At 40.8% G+C, this 25,798-nt stretch overlaps 1 protein-coding gene across 3 annotated transcripts in view; it reads left to right on the top strand.

Moving 5' to 3' along the window:
* The window catches only part of SMG7 (SMG7 nonsense mediated mRNA decay factor), a 52,060-nt gene that overhangs the window by 9,483 nt on the left and 16,779 nt on the right, over positions 1-25,798 (top strand). For 2 of the 3 annotated variants that reach the window (XM_030455018.1, XM_030455021.1), the window contains exons 2-11: positions 12,267-12,298; positions 13,497-13,614; positions 14,541-14,673; positions 17,957-18,128; positions 18,960-19,031; positions 19,951-20,101; positions 20,435-20,570; positions 22,609-22,771; positions 23,799-23,955; positions 25,449-25,519. In XM_030455018.1, the coding sequence (XP_030310878.1) occupies positions 12,267-12,298; positions 13,497-13,614; positions 14,541-14,673; positions 17,957-18,128; positions 18,960-19,031; positions 19,951-20,101; positions 20,435-20,570; positions 22,609-22,771; positions 23,799-23,955; positions 25,449-25,519 (1,205 nt within the window). The remainder of the gene's footprint in view (positions 1-12,266; positions 12,299-13,496; positions 13,615-14,540; positions 14,674-17,956; positions 18,129-18,959; positions 19,032-19,950; positions 20,102-20,434; positions 20,571-22,608; positions 22,772-23,798; positions 23,956-25,448; positions 25,520-25,798) is intronic. The other variant, XM_030455019.1, reaches the window with a different exon arrangement.

The raw sequence follows: 25,798 nt of genomic DNA, 5'->3' as shown, positions 1-25,798 counted from the left end.
ATGTAGTAGTTTGGTGGCTTCCATCATAGATGATGAGGCAGAAGTGAATGCTAAAAAAAGTGATGTGTCCACCTGGAACATTGTTATGGAGTCAGAATTTGGGGATGCTCTTTCAGAATCAAGTAAAATTCTGCTTTTAAGGATGGTTAAAATTGTATTTTGTATCATGTGTAACTGATTCTATTCCTGAAATAATGCTTTGATGACTACAAAACCAGAAACTACTATGCTGGACTGTTAAGAAATGTGGCCCAGAAATGTGACAGATCAGAAAGACCTGAACGTTTTTTGGGCCTCTAAGAACTCAGCCTCAGGAAATTGTATTTGAATGGTTGAAAATGCTGTTGAACATGGATTTCAGATTTTGGGGTCAGAGTAGCATGATTTGCCTGTTGCCCATGCTTTGTTTTTGGAGGCTGAAATCCAGTGCCAGTAAAATGCTTTGGATACACTGGTGTACAATACCAAACACTTGATGACAAGGTCAGAATTACTGTGCTTGTGAAGTGAAATGCCAGGGCTGAATTGGTTTGTGCAACCTGAGAGATGAGTTAATAACTGGTAATTTATTTTGTAGTCACATGCTGAACCTTTTCCCAGCACCATCCCTTCTTCCAGCAAAGGGTCACAAAATGTTTTCTCCAGCTCACTAAGTGAGGACACCACCAGCCCCTTCACCACTGTACAAAGGTAGCAGTGGGTTGAGCAAGGGTCTTGGTGTTTGCTGAAGGATTTGGGGGGAGGCAGGAGCCAGAGGGGGTGATTTCAAGGTATATCATTACCCTTTAAGTCAAGGGATAGTGCCATGTGGAAATGGCTTAGCTTGGAGAAGCTGTGCTGGCTGGGACTTACCTGCTTTGGAGGTGTTTGCTCCTGGAGGACTTCAAAAACAAGCAGTGCAGATGTTGTCAGGAATAACAGCAGTGTGAGGGAATGGGCTGTGTAGCTTTTTGGGGTCTTTCCAGCCTTAGGATTTGATGTCCAGGCTGGATGTGTTAGCTCATTGCTATGGAGCCCTTGCAGAGTAAAATGAATGTTACAAACATCTGACTGTTGGGCAGGGGACTGCACACTGCAAAAAAACCTGCATTCAGATTTTAGTTTTCTGTAAAGTTCATGTCCAGGAAAAATCTGCTAAATCCAAGAATGTTTCCATGCATGATTCCTAAAGCAGATACTGATTTCTAGCTGGCAGAACACTGTGTGAGCTTCAAGACCTTTTTATTTCTGCAGGTAAGGTGTTGAGCTTTACATTTGAAATAAAATTATTTTCCTGAAAATGCTTAATCCCTCCACAGGAGGATTAACCTTGGAAGTTACAAATTTGCTCAGCTGCTTGCCCCTACCCAATTAATTAGTTTTGAAAACAGGAAAGGTAAGTTACTATTTAACAGGCAGTTCCTTGGAGCACTCTGCAGGGTGATGGCTGCAGCAGTTTCATTCAGAAGAAGTAGTTTGGACTTGATTGAGAGCAGAGCTGCAGAGATCAGCTGGATGCATCTAAGTGAGCTGCACAGCTTCAGCCAGGATGGGTTTTTCTTGGGACTTGTTTGTGTTCAACAGGGCTCAAAAGCTCCAAGCTGCATCCTTCCTCAACAGCATTAGTTCTTGTTGTGTTGTATCCATGCTGAGCTAATAGAATTTGCTAAGCAAGTTGGATCTGTTAGAGATTTCTCCTTCATCTGAACCAGAGAGTAGCTTTACATATTCCAGGATGTTTCTGGACTCTCAGGTATTGCAGTGGGAGCCATCCCATCAAGATAAGCCACTCCTCAAGTGAGGAAAACCAAGAGCAAGAAAACCAACAACAGGAGAGTTGTGTCAGTAAAGCAGAAGTCAAATTTGAGGTTCTGTAAGAAACTCTCTACAGCTTCACACAGCTCAAGCAGGTTTTCTTGGTACGTTGTGTACATTCTGCTTTTCCTGAAACATGTAGTAAATATTGCTGATTGAGTGGTTTGAGGTGAGAATTTAATTACACCTTTTTGTTTGTTTGTTTTAGTGAGAAATCACAGTCTCAGATAGAGGTGCATTAAATGTGTGGGGGTAGAGGATCCCCTCTTACTCTTTCTTATTCCCATACTTTTTTTGCAAATTAATTCTTCAGATATTCTCTAGTTGAAAAGTAAGCACTGCCTGTGGGTTTCTGATGGAGAATGGAGAGCAGCTGATGAGACTCCTGTAAACTTTTGGCAATGATGCACTGAGTAGCATTTAATTCTCATAAATGGACAATATAATTCTCCCTGACTGTTGTTCAGCTTTCGTGCCATTGTTGTACTTTCAGAATGTGCATTGCATTTAATTTCAAGATGGAATATTGGAAATAATTTCCAAGCTGTAGCTTGCAGCTAGGGTCATATTTAGATGGAGTCTGAGGTGCTGTTTGTCATAGTTTGTTTAAACTATGCAGTGTCCTTCCACACCAAAAAGTCTCAGTTATGAAAAGCTATTTTAAGGCTTCTGGATTTGCCACGTTTGTGCACAGATGTGTTTTGTGTGATGCTTACACAGTTGAGTTTAGAAAATCAGTGGGGCTGGGCAAAAAACAGCTTCTTGCAAGAATTTGGTGACATCCAACGAGCCATTTAAATATCAGTAACTTTGCTTTAGGTCTTTTTTTTTTTAAGGTCTTGACTATCTGGGTATCTTGGTATTAGAGCTTGAAGAACACATGTTCAAAAGGCTGAACTCTGCCCCATCAATCATAATTAGCTTACTACAAGCACAGAGGAAGAGGATACTCACACTTTAGTTTTGCCACCTCTGGTGATGCCACCTAATATATTTTGCTCTTTCTCCATCTGTTGCTTAGCAAGGAAGACAGAATCCTGAATTCCCACTGAGTGACACCTCTTTTGTGGCAGTTTCCTCCTTTGCAGACATGAATCATTCTTGGCATTTACTGAGCAGAAGGATCAGGGGTAATTTTGGAGCTGGGGATTTAGAGGAAAGGGATCCATAGTAAAAGCAGCAAGGTTTTTCATATCCAGAGCTAGTGGTGGAGGTTAGAGGCAGCAAAGAACTGCTGGGGCTTTAGAGCATTGGAAATATTGATGTCTTCACACCAGGTGGGGAGGGGACTTGCCAGGGGAAAATGTCACCTTTGTATCTAGCTCCTGGCTGCAGGCACTCTGTGCCCCAGCTCCCCAGCCAGGTGAGAGGACAGATTTTCTCTGTTGTGCAAGATCATGGCACTAAATTAGCTTTGTAATTGCCTGGCTTTGAACTGAATACTCTGTGTTTTCCTAGGAGAAATTGTACTATGTCTGAGGAGGGTTGGCATCTGCTCCCTGTTTTCAGCTGATCTGGCTTCTGCAGGGCTGACTGAAATAGAAAAAAACTTTCCAAAACTGATGTGGTGATATCCATCCACAGCTGAGCTCGATGCTCAGATTTCCACATTGTTCATAATTCTGGACATGTTTTTTTGTAATGAAAAAGAAGTTGAATAATGTTATGTGAGGGTTTAATGCTGGGCCAGCAATTAAAATGAATGATGGATGCTCTTTATAATCCCTCTCCCTCTTAGAGAAGGGAGAGAGATTTACAGGTTGGAAACTAAACTACACAACTTTCATGAAACAGCAAGGATGAAAAAGAAAATTATTAAATATCTACAAATATAAGCAAGATGTCCTTACATCATCACTGTGAAAAAGTCCCAGACTGGGCTTATGGAGCCATAGGCAGACAGGAACTGGGTGCAGGAACACATGGATTCAGGAGGGCATGGATTAAAGGCAGATAAACAGAATCCTCCCAGGCTGCTTGCCATTGACAAATAACTTGACCATTTTGATCCCTTAAATTTGTCCCAAGTAGGACACACATGGGATAGAATCCTCCATTTGGTGAGTTCTGGTCATGTGTGTGCTCCACTCCTCCCTAAAGCAGGGTTGGAGGTGTGACCTCTTTACTCCTTTTCTATTTCCAGAGCAAAAAATGTTTTTCAGGACTGAGCAGTAGCCTTGGTTCTGCAGGACCATTTTCTAGCTTTAAATATTGTGTTAACCAGTCCCAGCAGCAGACAGTGATTGAGAAACATGCAAGTTGCAGCTACTTAGAAGAAACTCAGCAGGAAGTAAAATTGCAAGAAATAAAATTAGTTCTATCCTGTCTCAAACCAGGCCATGTTGACTTATTTTAAGATGGATTTTCTGCAGTTTCCAGCCTGTAACACAGGGACTGATTTTACCAGGTCAGGATCTGTGCTCTAACAAATGAGCACTGGTGTTACTATGTGTTTATCACAACTGAAACCTGATATTCTATGCACTGTCATACAAGGGCATAATTTGCTGGGGCTTTTTTGTTTTGGTTGTGGTTTTTGTTGAGGAAGTCATTTCCTTTCTCAGTCTCAAGACACTGTGAGAATTGCTGTGGGAATTCTGGTAGATCAGGTGCAAACCTCTGGCATCACACTTAGCACTGCAGTCATAAGAACTAATAATAATCAAAGATCCCTCATTAGGAATAGTGTGTGAGTAGAGATTTTTGATTTTTCTCTCTGAGATCTTTTCCAGGCAGTGGGGTGTCAGTGCTCAAGTGGATTGCAAGAAACTTTTGTGCCATCACACATTTAAGGTTGAAAAACTGGCTTGTCCAATGGGGAGTATGAAGATTAAGGATCCTGTCTTAAACCTTTTGGCTTTGATTTGTTCTCAGATAATCTGCAAAGCTGATGAGCTGTCAGCCAATGCAGTGAATGTGTTACTGGATGGATGCTGATAAGAAAAGAGTATTCCATAAATGCCTTAATTTGTTGACTGTTTCCTAAGGTGTTGCTTAAAATATGAAAAAATATCCATGTCTTGAAGTGCCACATGTATTAAGTATCTGTTCTTTCCTCAGTGTGCCTTTTTTAGAGGTACAAGATGGGTTTTAATCCTTTCAAAATTTGCTCTTTTCTGTACTCTCATGGTTACCTGCAGAGCTCTGCTGGCAGCTCCTGGTGTGTAAAGAAAGTACTGGAGCTCCTGTACTTTTCTTTCATGAGCAAACATCCATTCAGAGAGTGGTTTTCTCCTTTATGGCTCCAGTAAAATTCCAGGTGAGTAGTAGGTGAAGATGTAAAGTTAAAGAACAGCATAGTCAGTGTTCTAAAAACATCTTTACAAATGAGTGACTGGAGAATTCAGCTGATGTGTCTTGAGCTGGTCCTAATACTGTACATTTATTCCAAGCTATTTTTGTTTCTATTGAAAAATAGAAATCTAGAAAATTGAGTGTTTAGTTTGCAGGTTCCTGGCTTAAATTTTAGAATTTATGGGACAGACACAGGAATATTGCTGGTCCTAAATGACTGCCTACAGACCACATCCTGTAGCTCAGGTATTTAACTCTCATCTGCAGCTCTGCTTTTCTAACAAGGCTCAGACTTGCTCCTGTTCTTGTTGTGAGCTCTGGGCTTTAATGAGATCCAAAGTGGAGACAGCTGAACTCTGGAAACCTTAGCAGAGTTTCTAGAACTCTGGAAACATTAGCAGGGTTGAAGACTTGTAGTTCCTGCCCTGTAGACTAAAAATCAGGAGAGTAAGCACATAGAAACTTCCTTTAGGGGAGATTTTACCACTTGGGCACAGCCTTTTCAAATCTTGAGCCAAAGGAACTGACTTCCATGAAACTGGGGGGGGGGAAATGAGTTGGAATGAAGCTGACTGGGAGGAAAATTTTCCTCTAACAGAGGATTGTCAGTTCTGATCAAATTAGACAGAGTTGGTTTTGGTGGTTGCTTTTCAAGGTTGATTATTGTGGCTTCCTTGTAAAAGGGGGAAAGTGGGATTTAAAAAATAATCCCATTTCTCACTATCCCTCTCATCTGAGGTGGGAACAAGAAGGCAGTAGAGCAGGATTCCCTGTAGAGGGTTTGGATTCAGGTGGTGGATGTTCTTCTTTATGCTTCCAGAGGTATGGTTTTTATTTGTAGTTACACTGATGCCAAATAGTTTGCATGGCTTTGATCTACAGCTATAATCTGGTAAAGTCACTGCTCAAAGAAATGAGCTGTACCCTGATTTCAGCTGCCTGTAACACAAATAAGAAGCTTTTAAACTAATTAACACACGAAACTGACTCTAAGGTGGTACTGTTGAAGGTGTTATTCCTTGGAGGGTTGTGAAGAGTGTCCTGAGGCTTCTGGAAAGCAAAGAGGTGGTTGATGACAAAGTCAATTTGAAGGCAAAATGGTTTCACTAAGGGCAAATCCTGCCTGACAGATGTGGTGGCCTTTTACACTGGATTTTCTGTGTCAGTGGACAAAGGGAGATGGAGACCATCTACCTGGGCTTGTGCAAAGCAGTTGCACTGTCCCATAGGTTGTCCTGGTATCTAAACAAGAACAATATAGATTCAATGTATAGATCACTTGGTGAGTAAGGAATTGGCTGAATGGTCTCACTCAGCAGTGGTCAGTGGCTTGATGTCCAGGTGGAGAATGGTGACAAATGGCATTCCTCAGGGGTCTGCTGGGATCAGTGCTGTTTTACCTCCTTGTTGGAGACACCGAGAGTGGAACTGAGGGCACCCTCAGTGCTGCCAACCCCAAAGTGTGTGGTGTGGCTGCCAGGCTGGAGGGAAGGGATGCCATCCAGAGGGACATTGACCAGTTTGCCCAGTTACCCTGTCAGGAAAAGGTGTTCAGGCTGTTAAGTGAAGCTTCTTCTGTTCAGGTGATGTTCAGGCTCTTAAGTGAAGCTTCTTCTGTTCAGGTGATGTTCAGTTTATAGGTAAAGGAATATACCAATGATGAAGTTTATCCACAAGATCCCTGCTACTGTTATTCAGGCATCAAAATCTAGGTTTGTGCACAAGCCTAAGAATATTTCCCTTTGACAGGTGATAGTTAAAGATAGTTACTGCCTGCAAAATAGTTTAGAGGAGTCACTTATTTCTGTACCTTTCAGAATCCTGAAGGTATTTCTATACCTCCAGAATCCTAAGCATTCCAGCTGTAAAGGATAACTGCCAAGTGAGTCTCTAGAAACTGCTAATAAATCTTAATATTTCAGCACACCAGTGCTTATTCTTAGGAATGGAGGGAAGAATGCTTATTTCCTATGAAATTATAAATCAGACATTAATTTTTGCTCAGTGCTGAGCTCCAGATGTGACTGCTGTCTTCTCTACAGTCTTTAGTAGCTTTTGAGCAGCCCATCTCTCCCCTAAAACTGCTGTGCAGTGCCTGTGCTGGTAGTGTTTACTGCTGCTTTCCACTGCCCTGAATCAGCACGTGTACACTTAAATTAAAAAAAAAAAATCCCAATTGAGGTATCAAGGCATTATAATTTTTTCTTGTTGTTGAAGTTAACTATTATTTTGAGGAAAATGTAACATAATAGTTGTTGAGTGTTGCTGGGGGTGAGTCTTGCCATGCCTTTGAGTGATTAAAAGAATAATATTTTTTTAAGTGTATTTGACTTTTTTAATATGCTAGCATAGAAAAATTGCCTAAAATCAGGGATTTTCTACTTTTATTCTCTATATATTCTATATTATTCTCTTGCAGAAGAAGGAAACCTTCCTGGCAGTGCCCTAGATGAGCCTTTGGATCTGTCACCTCCTGATAAGGCTCAGTAGGCTGTGGGCACTTTTTGTTGAGGTACAATTTCTGCATCTATCTCCAGGGAAGAGAAGTGCAGGAATAACAATTCCTGCTTGGAATCCAAGTACCCTGACCATTTAATATGGTTTTTAGTTTGTAGAGTATTCACAGAACAAGCAATTGGATTCTGGTTGCTTTTCTAAGCCCAGCTGCCTGGACTCATTACCCATTTTACTACTGAAAAACCTCAATTCTTTATCAGGGCATTTGCATTAGGGGAGATTTGATAAGGAAACTCTTTCAGCTACTGATGCTTCAATGCTTCTGGGGGGAAAACTGAGTGGAGTTGCCCACTAGGCATGGTGGGGAGCAATCTGTGTTCAGAGATTTGTTTGGTTTTGGGTTTTTTTGTTGGGTTTTTTTTTTGTCATTCTATTGCAGATGATGCCTGGGTGGGTAAATGAAAGCAGCATCTAAGTGCTGCTTGATTTTTGACCTGCTGGACTTGCAGGAAAGAGTGGGTGGAAGCTGAGTGCCACCAGTCTGCCTTTTTTTGTTTGTTTTTTGAAAATTTGGCCTTAATTTGATTTGTTTTTCTGTGCTTGATGATGAAGCTTGTTTGCCAAACTGTGCCCTCTTACAGCTGCAGCGTGGTGCATGCAGAACTGAGAGGTTGGGATTGTGTGCGTTGGGATGGTAACGGGACCAAAGAATATATTTGAAACAGAGATGAGCTCCTTTCAGGGTAAGTTAGATCCATTTGTTTAGTTGATCCATGAATGGAGTTCAAAGTCAAGTGGCAATGAGAGGATTAGAAAATTTAAATTGTGAAGGTTCACATTTTATTCTGGAAGGGAGAGCTGATGGTTCCAAGTACAGATTTAAGCCTTTTCCAAGTGGTTTTTTTATACAAAGATGGTGACCAGGAGCTCTGCATGGCAGCAGAGTGTGCTGCAGGAGGGACTTGTTTTGCAGTAGGTCAGCATTGGAGAAAAAACTTCTGGACTATCAGTGAGCAATAGGATAGTTAACCAGGGAGGCTGAACTTTTCTTGGAGGATTTTGAGAGCAAATTAAGCAAACTTGTCAGAAGTGTAAGTGGGACTATGATCCTTCAGTCTGCTTTTCAGCCTCTCAGTATGATGGTTTGAACACCTGAAAATGTGTATAGGAGAGAGAGCCCTGTGTTTGTGGGGTTGCCTTGCCTTAGTGCTTAGCATCTTAAGGGGAGCAACTTGTCTTGTTTTAATTCTTAGGGAAAACTTAATTGATCAGGAATGGTAAAAACTTGAAAATGGAAAAACAAAATGTGCCTGTCTTGTCTTCCTTTGCTAAATCCAGTGGTTTCTGCCAAGTGTCCAAGTTCCTCTGAGTTACAGCAAGCCAGGACTTTATATACTGGAGGTTTTTAAGAGAAGAAAAGTTTTCTTTGCCATCTGTACTTAAATTTTAATATATTATTCCTTCAGAACTTCAAGAGGAAGACCTGACTACTGTGTTTTACAGTATTGAAGCTTTTCAAGTATTTGAATAGAGTAAAAAATCCTTTATATGTCAAACTGTTGTACTGAATTGAGTGGAAGGCTTTTGTGTTTGAGTTTCAAGTTTGAGTAAAGCATGGGACTGAATTTATATTTAGTTAGGAAATAATAGAGAGAAGCTATTATGGCATATCAAGATCATACATCATCTAATGGTGATGCATGATGAAGTATGGTTTGTGCTTCTTTTGCTTTGGACCAACAAACTTGGGGAAATTTGACTTAAAGACTGAACTGCTGAGTCCAGCTGTGAAAGGAGGCACTTGAGAATATTCTGGAGATGATAAAATGTGTAAAAGTTGCACCAAGTTGGCTGTCACAATGTTTTTTCAGACCACAATGAGTTGTTCTAATGCCAGCTCAGTATGAGGCGGGGTAAGGAAATCCATGGGCAAGAGGTAAGGTCAAGATGTTTGACAGTATGAGGAGGCATTTGCACTGTCAGAAACATCAGTGAACTCCACTTTGTGCCCACTCTGAGCACCAGCAAAGGCTCCAGTGAAGCCTCCTCAAGGAACAGGCAATGTGTCTTCTAATATTTTGCCACTGATGCCTTACAAGTTTGGTACTGCCCTCTTATCCTTTCTTAGCTGCAGTAGATGGCAGCTATTTTAAATGAAAGTTGGATTTAGATGGAAATGAGGAACACAGATGCTAATGTTGTACCTATTTTACAAATTCCTTTGGCCTCTAGGAAGTATTGAAAATTGTCTGTATGTTTTATTATAGTGATAATCCCTTCAGTTTAGCTTGTTGCAAGCCTATAAAATATTAAATGCCATTTGCTTTCTAGCTAGGAAGGAGATTGGCTCTAAAGGCTGTTGTTCTGTAAACCTGTAGGCATTGTCTTCCAAAAAAGGCATTCTAAAAAATAACATTTCAGGTAAAATCTCAGGTCCAGACATATTCTTAGGGCTATGCATTTACAGAGCATCTTTCAGCAGCTGCACTGATGCAGGGGTTCACCTAAATTCTCCAGACTGGTCAAAACTTTGAAAAGAAAGCCTTTATCATGCTGTTATTTGTATTTCCCCCCTTAAAGATTAGAACTTAACCCAATGGAATATAGTTCTGCACAAGAAACACTTCTTGGCTTTGAAGGGCCTGCAGGAGAATTTTGGGCTTTTTGTTTGCTCCATGTCCCACTCAAGCTGAGCCTCCCAGTAGGATTCATGACTCTGACAACCCAGATTGTCTTCTCAGCTCAAAGGAAATGTTTGCACAACCAGCAGGTGTTTAAGTGTGACTCAAACTGGATTAACTTGGCTGGGCATTCAGGAAAGAGAGATTCCTGCAGTGGAGAGTCAGCTTTTTCTGCAGAGCAGTGGCCTGACAAGAGGAAAGCAGATGCTAAGTCAGAGGCTGGCTGAATTGGCTCAGCTTGATGCTTGACTGGACTTGCAGGGCAGCTTCCCAGAGGCTCTCAGGGCACAGGATGCAGGTGAGATTGTTGTCTCTCAGCTCCTCTGAGCTCTGGGGAGGGAAAGATGTGCTCTGACCCATCCTCTTTTCCTTCCCTCCCTGGGCATGGGGCAGGAATGTTTCTTGGGCTTTCAGCTTTCTCATGCCACAATATCTTTTTGCCTCACTTGTCTGTGATACTTCATCTCTTCTTGCACTCTACCTTGTTATTAAGAGTTGAAAAACTGTATTAATACCTTAGAAGAAAGAACACCTATCTGTAGAAAAGAATACCTATACTAGAAGATATGTTAAATAGATTAAATTTGTGAAGCAGGTGAAGAACATACAAATTTACTTCTGGTAGCAGCTAAGATATTCTTAACTAAAAGCCCTTGGAGCATCATGGTGCTCTCTGCATGCTATGGTGAGTAGCTACAGATAATTCTCACATTTGATAAACTGAAATCTTGTGAAAGGACTTAGAAAATACATAGAATCACAGAATCAGCCAGGTTGGAAAGGACCTCTGAGAGCATCAAGTCCAACCCTTGATCCACTACCACCCTGGTTACCAGGCCATGGCACTGAGTGCCACATCAGTCTCTTAAAAACCTCCAGGGGTGGAGAAAATGTTGCTAGTGAAGCATTTGCACTATTCTGATACCTTAGATCTCAAAACCTTCCATGTAGTTTGTGGCCAGTAGGTAGAACCCAGAACAACCTGAAAAATTATCTTTACAGTCATCACAAGTTGACATTGCCAAGAGAGATTTTATGCTTGTTTCTGAAGCCTTTTTAGGGAGAAGGGGGTGCTTTCTTCTGGCTTCATCAAGGTTATTGATGGTTTTGTGTTTTTTGTTTTTTGGGTTTGTTTTTTTTTAGCAAAGGGAGGAAGTGGGTATTGTGTGTTAGGAGGATTCCACATCCAGTATGGAAATCTTCTAGTCTTTGGAAATTCTATGTGAACTTCTGAGCATAGCAAAAGGTTCATATTTCACTAAAATCCATCCACAGGAGGTGACCTGGAGTTCTCCTGCCTGTCCTGTGTTAGTTCTGTGTCACTTTTATGTAGCATGACAGTGTTTAACCGTAACATCTCCAAGGCACCCACTGCATCATCCATCCCCTGATGGCCATTTGTTAGGATTTATTTATTGAGTAAACTTGGTGTTCCTCTGTTCCTCTTGGAGGATGTTCAGCAAAGGAGTCACCTGTAGTTGGACTTTTTGCTGTATGTGGTGCTTTTTCTTCTTGAAAACCTGATCAAACCATGACATTAGGGAAGGGTAATTCAAAGAAGAGTTAATTGGGGAAACCACAGTCTTTTTCTCACCTCTCCCTAAGGAAAGCAAGTGGAGCATGCAGGGGTGGGAGGGCTGTAGTAATGTGCTAACAGGCACCTGTGGGGGATGTGTTTTGCTCACTGTTGGCTACCACATTTCACATGTGGCTACTTAAGGTTCGTATCAGGTTCTTAGTTACAGGTAAGCAAGTATGAGTGATGTTGGCAGGACACAACTGCCATGTAAACCTAAAATACAGTGGGGTTTGTATTTTTTCTGAAAGAGACTTTTAAGCTGAGCAGGGAGAAGTGAAGAGTTGCTTTCTGTTAGGGATGCATTGGAGGAAATCTTACAAATCTGTACTGCATGTAAGTTGTAAGCAGCCTCCACAGACCTGGCCCTACTTCTGCTCACTGGTCATGAATGCAAAATTCAATTATTTCGATTGTATTTTGATTGTATGTTGCTAATTTAGTATTTTATTGTTTTCTTACAGGCAGGCAGAAGTTCTGAAGGCTGACATGACAGGTAATTGCCTTTATTATAGAGGTATTCCAGTTGTTAATACTTGATTCCTACTTTTGCTTTCCTATTGTGTGTTCTTTATGCTTATTGTTCCTAAGAATTCTCTGGAAAGTGTGTGATGTTAAGTCTGCATATAAACAAATAGCATTTAAACAAGTTGTCCCTCTTTCCTGTATCTAATATATACATATATATATAAAAATACAGGAAAAACTTTTTCTAAAGTTTGAATTTGGATGTTTTAAAGTAAAACCCCTATTCCTTTCCCAGAGAATCCTGTCCAAGCTACCACAGGAAGTGCTGTACTTGGGTTTAGCAAGGTTTGAGAAATGGGGTGATGCACATATTGATCTAAATTCTGCTTTATGTGCTATGGAAGTGCAGCCCATATATACTTAGAAATACTAAAAGCTGTTTTAAGCTATGGATTTATGGCAAATGGAAATGGTTTGTATTAATGTCTCAGCCACACAGTGCAAGCAGCTTGGGTAGTGACCCCAAGCTCAGCCATGCTTTCCATATTTCTATGGTACATGTAGCAGGTCTGACCCAGCAGGACTGGCTGCCCCATCCCCAGCAGGATTGTTTCCCTGGGGTGAGGTTTGTCCCTCCTGCTCCTGCAGGTGATACTGGAAGGCTTGGGAAGTTGGATGCTGTAATTCCAGGTAGTAGGGAGCTGTGTTTGCTTTCACCCTCCATGATGGGAAGCAGGTGGCTACCACAGAGTTAGAAAATGGCAAGCATGCAGCAGTGCTTGCACTCAGTATTCTAAATACCAACAGTGCTGCCTCCTGGGATTCTTGCTTAGCATCCCTCCATGGGTTTCTTTTCTGGTATTTTTTTTCAGGCTACTCTGGAAGTTTTTCAAAATTTATCTAATGGCAAGAAGTTCTGCTGCTTAATGACTTCTGGAGAATCACCTCCTTTTTATCTGCTTCAGTTTTTTAAATTTGACTTTGCTCATGTCCATTTCTGATGTCACAGGAGACTGATCAGTTCATCAGTGATGAGTTAAGCTCCAGTCCCTCTGTGATTCTCATATTACACAGTTCTGCTCAGTCTGATAAGAGCCAGTGTTTAGCATTGGGAATCTTACACTGTTATATTCCTTCATTTGCTAAATGAAATATCAATGTAAATTTGAGAATTTTTGAGTATTGCAAGAGCTGTTCTTTGATTTTTTTTCCTTTTTTTTCCTCAGATTCAAAGCTGGGTCCAGCAGAAGTCTGGACATCCAGACAGGCTCTGCAGGATTTATATCAAAAAATGCTGGTGACCGATTTGGAATATGCTTTAGATAAAAAAGTGGAGCAGGACCTGTAAGTACCTCATTAAATATATATATATATTTATGTAATCTGGGTTGATAAGGAAGAAAACCTGAGATTTCCAGCAAAGTGTTGGTGTCCTCTGGAATGGTTCTCTTATTTCCCTTAAAATGAGAGCTGTGCTGTGGGTGAAACATGAGTGCACTGCAGAGGCAATGACTTGCATTCAGTACTTTATCTCTGGCACTTTAGTAGTAGCCACGTCATGCAGGAGGGGAGCCAGGTGGAAAGGAGGGAGCTGAGGAACATCAGTCAGCTGTGCTGGCAGGAAAAGTATGAAGTTTGGAGTTGGCAGAAAGGAGGAAGTTTGCCTTATACAGTCACCTGGAGCTATGAGCAAGGTGTAACAGGAGAAGCTGCTAAAGACTCAGTCTCAGTAGGGCTGTGCAGAGGAAGGAACATCAGGAGAGAACTCAAGGCATATTACCTTGAGAAGAGCTGCTGGGTTTTCTCCATACCCTGAGTCCATTCCCTGTTATTTAAGATGCAGACATGGGTTGTAACACCTTTAGTTCAGATAACCATGCAGTTTTTCCAGCACTGAGGGAAGCAGTAGGCAGGCTGGCTGAGTTATCCGTGGTCATGCCTCCAGTTACTGAATGATTTTTAACCTTGATTTTGACACCCCACAGCATGTTTTAGGGGAAGAGCATTTTGCTGCCTAAACCAGAACAATTACAACAAATATTAATGCTGTTACAGTCCTAGCTATGTAGTATCAGGATCCCAGTTACAAGAGATGAGGAAATGCAGTTCTTTCATATTTCACATTTCGAAACCGAGTGGTGCCTGAATTGGAATATTCTTCATTTCCATGTCTGATGCTCTGTAATTAAACAGTTCTTTCCAGTTGTTTATGCCACCTGCATAAAATGCTTCTGAAGTAAAAAATGGAAAAATGCTTCTTTTGTTTCCAGTTGGAATCATGCCTTTAAAAATCAGATCACGACGCTACAAGGTCAGGCGAAAAACAGAGCGAATCCAAATCGGAGCGAAGTTCAGGCAAACCTTTCTCTGTTCTTGGAGGCAGCTAGTGGCTTCTACACACAGGTGAGTTGCTGAAAAATATGTTGGCTGTGGTATATTTGCATAGTCTGGCAGCAAACATGCTTCAGTCTCTTCCACTGTTTGCGTGTGCATCCTTTGCAAAGCTTAGTCAGATCTCCTATGATGCTCCAGCAACTGGAGGGATGATTTCCAGTGGCATTATTGGGGTGTAATCTCTTTGAGGAAGAGCAGGAGGGTTGGTTTTAGGTGGGTAAAATCCCTTTCCCTCCTCCCTTTGGCATAGGAAGCTATTGTTCTGGATTAGGCAGTGCTCTTGACAAGAGCATCTCTGCAAAGCTGGCCATGTGCTTTCTTTCCATCAGCCACAGCCTCCTGTTAGCTTGAAATTTCTGGGAATCTGGTAGGTTTAGTGCTCCTTAAAAACATGGCCACAATTTTAATCCCTTCTAGTATAATCTGCTTTAAAGCCTAAAACCCACAGCTTTGGGTAAAACCAAAGGTCCATTTAGCCCCTTATTTTGTCTCAGACTTCTGTGGCTGCCTGAGCCAGTGTTAAACAGCAGGAAAATGCAGACTGATACTTTCTTGCTCTAGTCTCTTGGTTTCTGGCTTCTGGTTTCTCTTTGCCTTCTTGAGCAAGTTTGTATCTGAACATGAAATGGCTTTTTCAGCCAATCATCCTGATCTCTGCAGTTGTCTGTGGTGAAGAATTCTGTATTATAATTATAATGTCTAAGAGAAGCAGTAACACAAAAAAACCCCACCAAGCCTAACAAACTGATTATTCCATAGTACTTGTAGTTGTTCTGTCACTTCTTTAAAAATTCCCACTCACCTTCTCATTACTGGGTATGAATTTGTGGGCCACTGTCATCATTTCTTTTCATGACTTCCTCTAGGAAAGGATAAGCAAAGAAAATCAGCTTTTTTCTTGGTTCCAGTTATTCAGTAATAGAAATAGGTGCAAAATTACAGATGCAGTGAGGATGGGTGTGATGCCTTGATGTTTTGTGCTTTGTTCTGTGTCCCTTCCTTGTAACTCCAGACAGGGGTGGTGTGCATTTAATCATTGTTTTCCAGGAGCTGTTGTTGTGCATACTGCATACATATTTGAATACAGCTTTTTTTCTGAATAACACTTCAGTTGTCCACTACCATTGTGCATTTAAGTAGGGTGAGTGTCCTCAAGAGTATTGTGTAGACTTTACAGCATTTAATGTCTTGTTGGTGTTTTGCTCAAGGCTCCCAGGTGTACAAGTGAATCTTCAGTCTGTATTTTAATTCTTTTCTATTTTTTTTTTGTCAGGTTATTCAGAATAGCAAACCTTAGCTGTAGGAACTTTTTTTCCCCTTAAGTAAAACTGTATTGTTGAGTGCTCTTGAGCTAAGTATCTTCTTTGAGGTTTTTAGTTAAAGAGAGTGGTTCCTATTCTTAAGAATTAGGAATCAGCTTACTGCAGTTTTTTGCCTGTATTCTTTTTGCAGTATTAGATTTCACCAAGTAGATTATAGAGAATAGGTGTGTGATAATGACCTCAACAAAGATAACTTTTTCCTGGTTTTGTGTTTTTTCCCTGTTGGTTTATCCTGTAACAACATTGTTACTGCTGAAACCTCTACTCAAAAGAGTGATTCGAGCTTCTTCCAGGGCTAATTTGCACAGGCTTTGGGTTACAACATGCACAGCATTGCAGTCTCACTGTTTAAGCTCCTGGTTTGATTCTGAACTCCCCAGATTCTTCCAGGATCTCTGATTTTATTTTTTTTTCTCCTTTGGGCATTATTTTTTTGCAAAGCTGTTAGTTTGACAGCCTGTGGCATGGCTGCCAAGGATTTTCTACCATCTCCACCATTTGTCACCCCAAAAGCCTTGTTCTTCCATGCAGTGTGTCAGGGAATTTTGCTCTTTTTGTGGATGACACCACAGACTGGGCTGTCTGTCTTTGTTTGCTCTGATGTTCACTGTCCCATTTTTAGTCTAAAGATTTTTGCTCAGCCAAGACAGCAGCTCTCCAACTGCGAGGCCTCTGTAAATGACATCTTTGAAAGAGAGCATGAATTCTACTAATTCAGCATGTTGGAACATGTAAGGTTGCTCTCTTTTATCCAGCTTTCATCTGGGAGATCCCTCTCATTTGGGGATTTTTATCTACTCTATGAAAGACAGGAGGCTCATGTAACATGAGCCTTTTTCTGCGCCGTGTTGCACGTTCAGTTGTTGACAGTGTGCACACCTCTGTCAGCCCTGGCTTTCTAAACACTTTTATTTGGAAGTGGAACCCTGCTGCAGGTCTTTTTCTTTAAAGACTGAGGATATTCCCAGCTGGGAGCCAGCCTTTTAATTCTTGCCTGCATTTTTAACCCTGTACCACAACAGAACAAATACTTTTGCTATGTAGCGACTGTTGCTCTCCAAAGTAGTTGCTGGAGTCCATTGAGAAAAACTTCAAAAGTCCTAATTAGAAAGGCAAAGGTCAGATTTTCCTTGCATTAGCTTTTGAGATACTTGATCTTCTTCTTTGAAAGAGTCTCACTGTTAGCTTAGCACAAATACTTACTTACAACTCGGCCACTGAACTGTTAGCAACTATTGCCTTGTGCTGCCTACAGTCTGGGTTTTGTTCTGGAGTTTTAAAGTCAGGATATCTCCATCCTTGGAGATATTTAAAAAGAGACTGGATGTGGCACTCAGTGCCATGGTCTAGTAACTGCAGCAGTAGTGGATCAAGGGTTGGACTTGATGATCTCTGAGGTCCCTTCCAACCCAGCCAATTCTATGATTCTATGATAGTGGTGCTCCCAATGTTGGAGCAAGCTTCTTCAGAGCTTCTTCAAAGCTTCTATTACTTTCAGATAATAGTGTCAAGATATTAAGAATATATAGTGTCAAGATATTAAAAATATAGTGTCAAGATATTAAAAAGACTGTGTTCCTTATGAGTGTCCTGCTTAAAAACCAAAACAAACAAAAAACTAAACCAACCCTAGTAAGAAAGCCCAACAAAACCCGAAGTGTTGTAGAGCTCTGATAAGCAATCTCTACTGATGCCTGCTTTGAGTATCATGGGATTTGAGTTACTTGCTGGTTTGGGATGCATAGCTCTTTCTTACAGAAAAGAAGCAAAGCTTCTGGGCAGAATGATGTAGTGTGGAGCTGAGTCACTTCTGTAGGGAGAAACCAATTTAAATTTTTACTTTCTGGAAACTGGCCTCGTTCACTTCAAATATGTTCAGCTGCTCCACGTCTCAGTGATGCACTGTTGTCTGTTGTTTCCATGCTTTTCTGCTGTGTCTACCAGCTCCTAAACTCCACCTGTTTTTGCAGTTATTACAGGAATTGTGCACAGTTTTTAATGTTGACTTGCCATGTCGTGTAAAGTCTTCCCAACTGGGAATCATTAGCAATAAACAGACGCACACCAGCGCCATAGTGAAGCCACAGTCCAGCTCCTGCTCTTACATCTGCCAGCACTGCCTTGTCCACCTTGGAGATATTGGTGAGTTTTTCAAGGAAAAAAAGACAGGACACTGAGCTGCACCTGTGTTCAGCCCTCACAAAGAGGGATCTATACATACCCAGGGCCAAGCATGCTCCAAATGAGTAGTTAGTAGCTGAGCTGTGTGGTTGCTGCAGGGGGAAAGGTCTGGTAAGGCAGAGCTGTTGGACTTTTCTAATGTGTGTTACAGATTAATGCAGGGAGACAGTTAATCACTAGCTTTCTAGTGATTTGCTAGAATCTGTCTTCCAGTGTACTAATCTTGTCATAGCTAGTAGGCACAGTGAAATGTTGAAACCAGTAGTTCTGATGAAATCTTGTTGCAGTAGGCTAGCCTTCTTCTCCATTTCAGAACATTAATTTTAAATCTCATGTACAAAGGCAGCAGTTACAAATCCAGCCTTTTATGAGTGAGCTTTCTTTTTTACATGGAGTTTATTTCTCTGAGTATTTCTAGTTTGAGGAGAGCTATGTGTTCTAGATGTTTTTTTCCACTGGAATCTGCAATTGTTTTTACAATAATCTGGAAGTAGATTTAGTTGCTGGTTGTGTAAAGTGTGAAAAATACTTAGAGCTCTCTGGATGTGATGCTGTTGGCACAGTATTATTCTACATGCAGATAAGCCATGACAATAGGATCTGAGGAAAAACAACCACCTGAAAATTCATATTATGTATCCTCACATTGCTGGGTGTAATTGTATGTTCTTCTGATGCCTATTTCTAAAATAAGAATAAAATGTTCTTCAAGTAAACTGATTTGTATTAAAATAAATGCAGGAGAGTTTAATTTTTTTGTCTTAATTTGGAGCTTTTTTGTTGTTTTCTTAGCTCGTTATAGGAATCAGACCAGCCAGGCAGAGTCTTATTACAGACATGCAGCTCAGCTTGTCCCTTCTAATGGTGAGTCTGGGATACCTTCTGAGTTCATAACCCCAAAAGAACATTGGAGTTATTGCTTTTCTTCTGTAGCAGTTGGAAACTTGGAATTTTATATAAACCAACCTCCCCAAATACCCATGCAACAAAGCCTGACCTGTAGGTAAATCAGTTAGAAATTAGCTCTTTGCCTGATTGCTGTCACTTGTTTCTGTGAAGATCTAAAAGCAAAGAAGGTAATAAAATTTCACTCCAAGGCTTCTCTGTTGCTGCACTATACTGTATTATATTCACATGTTATAAAAGTACAATAAATTAAAACTTGCCTACCATTTTTTTGCCTTTTCTTGTTTGTTCATATGTTTGTAAAGCTTAGTAGCTAAAATAGAGTTTTCCAAGTTGCTCATGCAAGTTTAGAGCTCCTTTCATTTATGGATCTAGTTTTTTAGCTATAGGCTTATAGTGGTCCAAAACATAAGGGTGGTGAGAGAAGGATAAATTCTTTTTGACCTGGGTTTCTAAAACCAGTAATTTCATTCTGCAGCCAGTTAGGTTCTAAAAATTGAAAGATTATCCCTATTCTAAGTATAGAAGTTTTTACTCTCTAGGCAGAAACTATTAACTTATTCCTCACCAGGTAAATCTGGGCTAGATTTTCTCCAAAGAGATGAAGATAAATAGGTCAATGGTGAAAGATTTGCTTTGACAGCATCTTCTTATTTAGACAAAAGTCTGGCACCATATTTAAAAAGCCCAAAACAAAACAAATTTAGAAGCTTTTTCATTTGAATGTTCCTGATGAAGCTGGAGTAAAGCAGTCAGCAGATGAACCCAAACACGGGTGAAGATTTAGAACTTTGTGCTCCCTTTTTGAGGTGATCATACTTATTCTGAAATCTGAAAATCACACATTGGTCCATGACAACTTCTTTTTCTCCCTTAGGTCAGCCTTATAATCAGTTGGCTATTCTAGCTTCCTCCAAAGGAGACCACTTGACCACAATTTTCTACTACTGCAGAAGCATTGCTGTGAAGTTTCCTTTCCCAGCTGCCTCCACTAACCTACAAAAAGCACTTTCTAAAGCACTGGAAAGGTAAGATAAATTATGTGTTCCTCTGCTTGGGTAGGATGGAGGAGACTTTTTGCAAATGTACCTCCCTTGTCAGGAGTTGCTGATATTTCATAGCAGGAACAGAAGTTCCTTGAGCCCTTTCCAGTCAGAGAAGAGTCAGGCACAGAACGAAGAATAATTTGTGTCTGGGTTTCTCCTGAGTGTGAGTAGGGAATAAGCATATTGTGCCAAGGTGAAAAAGTAAATTTAAATTTGCATAGATGTTCCTCCTTTCTTGAACTCCATTGAGAACATTTGTGATGTTTTGTGTCTGATTCCAAAGACCAAAGTTGGGTATTTCTGTTCTGAACGTAGTCGGGATGAGGTGAAGACTCGATGGAGCGTGTCTGACTTCATCAAGGCATTTATTAAATTCCATGGCCATGTGTACCTGAGTAAGAGCTTGGAGAAGCTGAGCCCTCTTCGTGAAAAGCTGGAAGAACAGTTCAAGGTTAGTTTTAACAACATTAATTAGTGTATTGAGTATTTTTAGTGGCTGAAGTTCTGAAATTACTGTCTGATAATAGCTTTTCCCATGCTAAAATAGAGGAAGCTCAAGTAGCCAGTTATGGAAGGTCTGCATTACTGGGTGGTTCTTACATAGAGTAGGAATTTTTTTTCCCTTTTAAATGTTTTGGTGTTTTGGTTTTTGTTTATTGGTGGAAATGCAGGAGAAACCAGTGACTCGAGTTGATTTTCTGCTTTTTAACCTGGGTGAATCTTGGATACCTGTGAAAAGCATTTGATTCATCTGGGAAGTCTTGGCTCAGTTGCCTGAGGAACTTGCAGAGCTTCAATTTTGGATGACATTCATGTACTCTCACTGGTTATTAAGACTGCTTTTAGTCTTCCTCAGATAACTTGCTTCTCCTGTCACCAGTTTGCCTGTAAAAACAGTGTTTCAGTACAGCCTTATTTGTGTGTAGACTAAAATTGTTCACAACAGGGTTTTTCTGGAGAATCTAGGAATATCCATTAATTAGGCAGCCAGCTCATTAAGTTGGACTATGTAGCAAAAATTAAAAAAAAAAAAAAAGATAATTAAGTTATACAAGGTAGTACAGTTTCAAAGTGGACATTATATGAACTGTTGCATCCCTTTTGGAAACTGCTCTGCTTCAGCATCTTCATTTGTGGAAAGTAACTGTAGTATGGATATGGTCAATGGAGTAAGTGTAGTGGATGCTTTTTCAAGTTAAAGGGGAGGTGGTCCTAGAAATAAAAGGAATTACAGATGTTCTCTACTGTGCCTGTTTTGATTTTTGCACTGAATTGGGTCCAGATATTCTTTAAAGCAAACAAGCAAACAAAAAACCCTACAACTTGTGAACTATGAGATTTGAATGTGAGTTGTTTGAATGCTGGGCCTTAAAGTAGTTAGAAAATTCATTGATTTTTATCTCACTTTCTGTGCTGGTGGCTGTTGAACAAGTACTACTCTTTCCACAATGCTTACAGCCAATAATTATGAGCATTGCTCAGGTGTGTGGAACAGTCTTATTTTTCTGAGCTAATCCAGGCTGTTTAAAGACAGCTAACTGAGCCCTGCTTTGGTTACTTTTTGGCTTCTATACTATGCAACATAAAGCTTAATTTACTAAAGAGCAGCTCTCTTGACTTTAATGTGCTGAATTTGGATGTGCAATTGGCTGTATGGTGGATGCTCCCTTTAACTGTGTGGCTGATGTTAGCTCAGAATCAGGAGAGGAGCTGCAGGGTGAGGAGTGTTCAGCTGGGCCCATGGTTCTGGTGCTGCCAGCTCTGCTAGCAGTCAATCATAGTTGTCAGCTGTAGAGTCTGCTTGGTCTAAAAATCAAGGTTAAAGAGGGAGCTCAAACTTTTTCCTGGTGTTTATGCTGGCTAAGCCAGTTGTCTCCTTGTCTGATGGCTCTGAAGAGAAGCTGGTTTTTGTTTAGATTATGCCCTTTTTTCTACAGTGCTCAAAAAAGCACATGAAAATCTCTTGCCTTGCTCTGAGGAAAGTGGCTGAGACAATTACTGAAGTGCATTTGCAAATAGCTCATGCTATTTTAGTCCACCATGGCATTCCATGAGCCATGAAGTCAGATGTGGAATTACTCCTTAATACATAATCACTCAGCATTGACATTTTCCAAGGCTGTTTTGTTGTTTTAAACTGTCACCTTCTCTGTGCTATTTCTTCAAAACTCTGACAAAATGCAGTGGCTCTACATCCTCTGCAATCCTTGCAGTGGCATTTTGATGCTGTCATTACACAGTGAAGTCAAACTGGTTCTGAAAGGGAGCCATGTGCAAGAAAATGTTAATTCCTTATGCATATAGTTTGGTGTATGAGCAAAATTGGGCTTAAAGCCCAGCACTGTGCTCCTAGGGATGACCTGAGAAGAAACTGAATGTTGCCTTCAGGGCAGAAGCATTAGTCAAGTAGTGAAGGAGCAACTAATCCTTTCAGGTGTTTGTTCCACCATGTAAAGATGCATCCTCTTGTCTGTGTGTCTTTGTTGCAGAGGTTGTTATTCCAAAAGGCCTTCAATTCCCAGCAGTTAGTACATATTACTGTCATCAATCTCTTTCAACTGCATCACCTCCGAGACTTCAGCAATGAAACAGAACAGCACAGCTACAGCCAGGATGAGCAGCTCTGCTGGACACAGTTACTGGCTCTCTTCAGTAAGTAGGAAAGCAAATTGATTTTTTGGATTTCTTTTGGTTTTATACGGAATCCATTAGTAATTTCCTGCCAGCATCTGGCTTAATGGCTGCGTGAGGGAAATGATGAGGATGGACAGTGTTGGAAACAGTTTGAGAGAAGGTGGTTATGTAGGGTTGTTTATGTCTGGCAATGCTGACTAACACTGGATTTATGTGTCTTGGACTTCATCCATCTGAAGCCTGACAGAACTCTGTATCTTAGTGCTGAAGGAACATTTTAACTTAGGTGCACAGTTTGGATCCAGTTGAGCAGTGGGTGTTACCCTGTTTGGGGGGCTGCTCTGCAGTTGTCTGCAGTGTGCTTGGAGTGGCTTTGAATGGAGCTGGTTCCTCAACAGGACTGAAGTTGACTGAACTAGGACTAAAACTGCTTCTGTACTCTTGATAATACCAGCTAGAAGTTAAGTGAAAGTGCAGAGCAGTCTAGGTTAGCCACATAGTGCTGACTTGCTTAACCTGATCCAGCCCATGATTGGCCTTGTTCATCTACACCTAAATTTCTGAAGAGCTGGGTTTCTGAAGAGCTGGGTTTCTGAAGAGCTGGATTTCTCCTGGTTCCAGCCTGGAGCTGATTCTGAAAGCACCACGGTCACACTGGTGTGATTGCTGAATCTCAGCTTGTGTGCCCTCTGAAATACAGATAGATAGCAGAGTTGATCATTTGTAATAAAAGAATTAATATTTTTGTAATGGGCCTGTCTCACCTGGTTTTGTTAACTTGCCAAAATAGCTTGCCAAGGCACTTAAGAAAGTAGAGGGAGGAGAAATACCACAAAGAATCTGCTTGAAAAAAACTTGAAAAAAAGATTTTCTGTTCTGCTGGTGGATTTTTTTCTTTAAGATTAGGTAATTGGGCTGCTTTGTTCTAAAGAGCTGGCTGACAGATAAAGGTCTTCTGGCTGGGATATGTTGCATTAGGTTATTGGGTCATTTGTCACTCCCACCTTGGGTTATTTTTGTGTTGGGTTTATTTTTCTGTTTCTAGTGTCCTTTCTTGGAGTTTTGTGCAAGTGTCCTTTACAAAATGACTACCAGGAGGACTCTGGGGCTGCTTATCCTCTTCCAGCAGTGAAGGTTTCAATGGACTGGCTGAAACTTCGACCCAGTGTTTTTCAGGAGGCAGTTGTGGATGAAAGACGGTAGTGAGTGTTCATCTTTCTTTTGATACATTTAATTGCATAAGGTAGTAATAGCTGATGATACACAAATTAATAATGGGAAAAGTAGTTCTAGAACTCATTATTACAGCCATCAAAACCACAGAGAATGTGTGTGCTCAAAAGTTACTCTGAATTCATACTTATTCATGCTCTTGGTTGGAGAAATAACCTACACTCCTTTTTAAACTTTGTTGTCCTCATTCACTGCTTAGCATTTTCCTGTGGATAATTAGTTCCCAAAGGGAATGAGCATCTGAAGTAGGAAGGAAATGTTTTCACCTAGAAGAGTTGATAAATCTGAAGGCAAGAACCGAGTACACAAGTGACTGTACCAATACTACTGTATGCTCTTTTGAAATGAGTTTTCCAGCCCTGCCCTGTGGAAATCACATTACATTTAAGTTTTTACACGTGTCACTACATCACTCTCTTGTTCAGAGATCTTTTATTACAAAATCTCATTATTTCAAGTGCTGTACATGAAGACTGCAGTTTACTGCAGGTTGCACAACACTTGCACTCTTGCCTTTTTTTGCTCCTGTTCCTTGTCAGACATGGGAAGGCACTTAGTTTAGTGTGGAGAATAAGCATAAACATGTTTCCAGTCCCTGGGGTGGTACAGAAAAGTGGCTGGCCTCAGGCTTTTGGGTTCATGTTGCATTCTGCAACCCAGGTGCTAGATGATGGCTGAAAGCCTTGCTGAGGGAAGGTGGAGTTTCATTTCCCTGACACGAAGCACAGTGGACTCCTTGAAATATTTTATCTGTTGCTTCCAAGGTCTTCCTGCCCATCACTTAAAGCTGAAGCAGACTTAGACTTTTGGGTTGGAGCTTTTAACAAGTCAGGAGAAAGCAGATTTGTGGTGGTAGTTCAATATTCACTGCCTATACAGTGATCATTTCAATTTTTCCATTATTTGCCCAGGGCCTTTGTAAAGAATTTCCAGTTGTTGCTTGTATTACTGTGCCAGTGCAGGGTGGGGAAACTGCCAATTAACATCTGGTTTTTAATGATCTTACTCTGTACAGTCCCTACTGAGACCATCTTGGTAGCTGCTCCAGTGCTCCAGTGTGGTGTTCATGTTCACAGAACAAAAGTACAGTGGTGTTTTGATAAATTATTTTGCTTCCCAACTGATTAATTCACTGTGTCCTTAAGAGGAGGCAGCTTTGGACTGGAAAATGTGAATTGCAAACAGGTGCTTTAAAAATTTGTAATAGTTTTGTCAAGTAAAATTCTTTATGCTGTGAGAGCCTGGCTTTCTTGGTAACTTTAGATTGGCTATTGAAAAACTATTAATTCTTTCCAGAAGGTGGTCTTGCTACTGGCACTTGAGAAACTTTGCCTTTTCTTGGGAATCAGAGGATTAATGGAAGATGTGGCTCTGTAACAAGAGTTTAACCTTTTCTTGGTAAGGTGAATAGTTTCCATGTTCTGTAGTTTCACTTACAGTTTGTCTGTTTTCTGATTTGCAGCATATGGCCCTGGCTGATTTCTCTTCTAAACAGCTTCCAGCCTCATGAAGAAGATCTATCCAATAATAATGGTAAGGGTGATTTTAGGTTGTGCTGTAAAAAAGTGGGAAGAGTCCATGGGTTTTCTTCTGACCTTAAGGGGAACTGCAGTTGAAGAGCAAACAGGGATCACATTGTCTTCTGGTTTCAGTAAATAAGAATACTTTGCAAATGCTGCTTCCTTGCACCAAGCAGAGTTTGCTCTGCTTGTAATTTCTGAGCTCCTTGGGTTGCAAGGTGGACCAGTACAACTGAGCATCTTTAATAAAGGCTTTGTTTTGTATAATGACCTTGCTGAGGTACCTTTGTGT

Source organism: Calypte anna, chromosome 8 (genome assembly GCF_003957555.1).
Source record: "Calypte anna isolate BGI_N300 chromosome 8, bCalAnn1_v1.p, whole genome shotgun sequence".
Classification (NCBI taxonomy): Eukaryota; Metazoa; Chordata; class Aves; order Apodiformes; family Trochilidae; genus Calypte; species Calypte anna.
This window is presented reverse-complemented; position numbering and strand designations above follow the sequence as displayed.